The sequence below is a fragment of the Camelina sativa genome, chromosome 14, assembly GCF_000633955.1.
Source record: "Camelina sativa cultivar DH55 chromosome 14, Cs, whole genome shotgun sequence".
NCBI lineage: Eukaryota > Viridiplantae > Streptophyta > Magnoliopsida > Brassicales > Brassicaceae > Camelina > Camelina sativa.
In genome coordinates, this window is record NC_025698.1 from 27657250 (window position 1) to 27660036 (window position 2787).

At 40.9% G+C, this 2787-nt stretch overlaps 2 protein-coding genes across 2 annotated transcripts in view; one reads left to right on the forward strand and one right to left on the reverse strand.

The window, feature by feature from the left end:
- The window catches only part of LOC104742637 (UDP-glycosyltransferase 89A2-like), a 2802-nt gene extending 1425 nt beyond the window's left edge, over positions 1–1377 (forward strand). The window contains exon 2 of the mRNA XM_010463652.2: positions 863–1377. Within this exon, the coding sequence (XP_010461954.1) occupies positions 863–1260 (398 nt within the window). The 3' untranslated portion in view covers positions 1261–1377. The remainder of the gene's footprint in view (positions 1–862) is intronic.
- The window catches only part of LOC104742638 (zinc finger protein WIP5-like), a 2603-nt gene continuing 2101 nt past the window's right edge, over positions 2286–2787 (reverse strand). Inside the window, exon 2 of the mRNA XM_010463653.1 lies at positions 2286–2744. Coding sequence (XP_010461955.1) covers positions 2286–2744 — 459 coding nt within the window. The remainder of the gene's footprint in view (positions 2745–2787) is intronic.

Sequence of the window (2787 nt, forward strand, 5' to 3'; positions counted from 1 at the left end):
ACCCATCAACTCTGTCTTCGTGCCCTCACAGTCTCCGTCATCGTCACTCCTAAAAACCTTCCTTACCTCTCTTCTCTTCTCTCCGCTCACCCATCCTCCGTTTCCGCCGTAACTTTACCTTTCCCTCACCATCCTTTGATCCCTTCCGGAGTTGAAAACGTTAAAGACCTCGGTTGTTCTGGAAACCCTCTGATTATGGCTTCTCTTTGTCAGCTTCGAGAGCCTATCCTCAACTGGTTAAGTTCTCATCCTAATCCTCCCGTCGCTCTCATCTCTGATTTCTTCCTTGCATGGACTAAAGACCTCGGTGTTCCTCGCTTTGCCTTCTTCAGCTCTGGAGCATTCTTAGCTTCGATTCTCCATTTTGTCTCTGACAATCTTCATGTCTTTGAATCAACTGAGCCTGTCTGTTTGTCGGATCTTCCTGGTTCCCCTGTTTTCAGAACAGAACATCTCCCTGCGTTGTTCCCTCAGTTTCCATCATCGCAAGATGAAAGTGACTGCGCCATCAATTTTTCAAGCTATGGTTGTATATTCAATTCTTGTGAGTGTCTTGAAGAGGAGTACATGGAGTTTGTGAAGCAGAACGTGAGTCAGAACCGTGTTTTCGGTGTTGGTCCGCTTTCTTCAACTGGGTTACGTAAGGGAGATTCTGATTCCGATGTAGACGCAAAGGCGTTGTTGAGTTGGCTCGATGGATGTCCAGACGGATCTGTGCTCTACATCTGCTTCGGAAGTCAAAAAGCTTTGAGTAAAGATCAGTGTGATGCTCTGGCTCTTGGTCTTGAAAAGAGTATGACCCGGTTCGTTTGGGTGGTTAAGAAAGATCCTATACCCGATGGGTTCGAGGATCGGGTCGCAGGTCGAGGAAAGATTGTTAGAGGATGGGCTCCTCAAGTGGTTATGTTGAGTCACGTAGCGGTTGGTGGGTTCTTAAGCCATTGTGGATGGAACTCGGTGTTGGAAGCAATGGCTAGCGGAACAATGGTCTTGGCTTGGCCAATGGAAGCTGACCAGTTTGTAGATGCGAGGTTGCTAGTGGAGCATATGGGTGTGGCGGTTAGTGTATGTGAAGGGGGCAAGACTGTGCCTGACCCGCATGAGTTGAGTCGGGTCATAGGTGAAACAATGGGTGAGGGCGGACACGAGATGCGTGCTCGGGCTAAGGATATGGGACAGAAGGCACAAGCTGCAACTGCAGCAGGAGGAAGCTCTACTGAAGATTTAGAAAGGCTTGTCAAAGAATTGAGTTCTCTTTGAAGACATGATTCTCAATGACCTCAACGGTACAAATGGTGAAGGTTTCTAAAAAATAAAATAATAATATTTTAATTATACAACAGTAATTCAGTTTTTTAAAGGTTAAACCACTAATAAAAGGCCACTAATAATTTTTTTTTTTTTTATCAATACATTGCTTTTTTTATTTATTAGAAACTTTGTTCAGCTTTGGAGTTGCCCTCAAGCCTTTAAAAAATGTGGTCTCATTGTTGTTAAAACACAACCTGAAAATTGAAGAAATATCATGCGTCTACTTAGCTAGAGACTCACAAAGACAAAAGTAATTTGAACCTACAAAAATTGAAGATGAATTGTCAAATTTTGAAACCCTCATGTTATTATTGAAAGAAGCAGAGACAAAGCAAAAAATTGGGTTTCAGATACCAAATTCATAAATCATTTTTTGACATTTTACCAGAAAAAAAACAAAAATCACTCCAACATAAAAACAGGATGACATAAAGACTATTGCAATTTTTTTTAAAAAGAACAACCACATCTATAAGAAGAGAAAATTCACACATGTCATCATTAGTTTCATGTACTTAGAGGATCAAATAACACTGGTTTACAAACGCTCAAGTATATTGACATATTGTATAAGGTTTTGAACATGCACACATACATATTTACGACAACAAAAAGAGTGGATCGAAATAGGTAAAAACAGCTATGTGTACTTTTTCACAACCTAAGTATCAACAATTCATTGTCAAAATGTATTGAATGTGTAGAACATGACATTTAAATTCGATAATTAGGCTTTCTTTGTCTTTTTGATTAAGTTTGCAACTTTGCACCCCCAAATTCTGTAATTTGCTCTATTAATTAATAAAAGTTTCTCAAGCTAACGGAGAAAACTCGTTAGTTAACTTCTTAGTAATTAAAAAAGTAAAATAAAAAACCAGCACAGAAAAAAAAGCCAAGATCCGAAGAACAAAACTAAAGAACACAAGCATGCAAATCAACTGATGCATGAGAGAACAAAGAAACAAAACCCCTAATTAACACTCATTGTTGTTGCTATCATCTTGTTGCTCGATGTCAGAAGCAGCCTCATAGTAGTCCTCAAGATCTCCTCCAAAACTATCAATCCCCATCGGAACATGGCCATTTCCAAAGGCCTTGACATGGTCCTTAAGCGACCTCTTGTGCTTAAAATCCGAGCCACAAGAGCAATACCAAAGCTTTCCACAGTTCTTCTCATGCGTTCTCCAATCTCCTTTCACTGCGAAGGCCTTGCCACACCTACGACAAGCAAATGGTCTAGACCCATGTTTGCGTTTGTAATGTGTTTGGAGGGTTCGAAAGTCCTTGAGAGGCTTGGCCCGCGGGTGGTCAATGTTGTTCTTGCAGCCTGGTGCACAGCAGAAACATGGTAGTCTTAGCATTCCAGTTGGCTGGGTTCCTCTTAAGGATTCTGGTCCCTTTCTGTACTGTGAGCCGTGTCCCCACATGTGCATCTATGATAAAACGTTTTTCATACAACAAATAAGTTAGATAAAC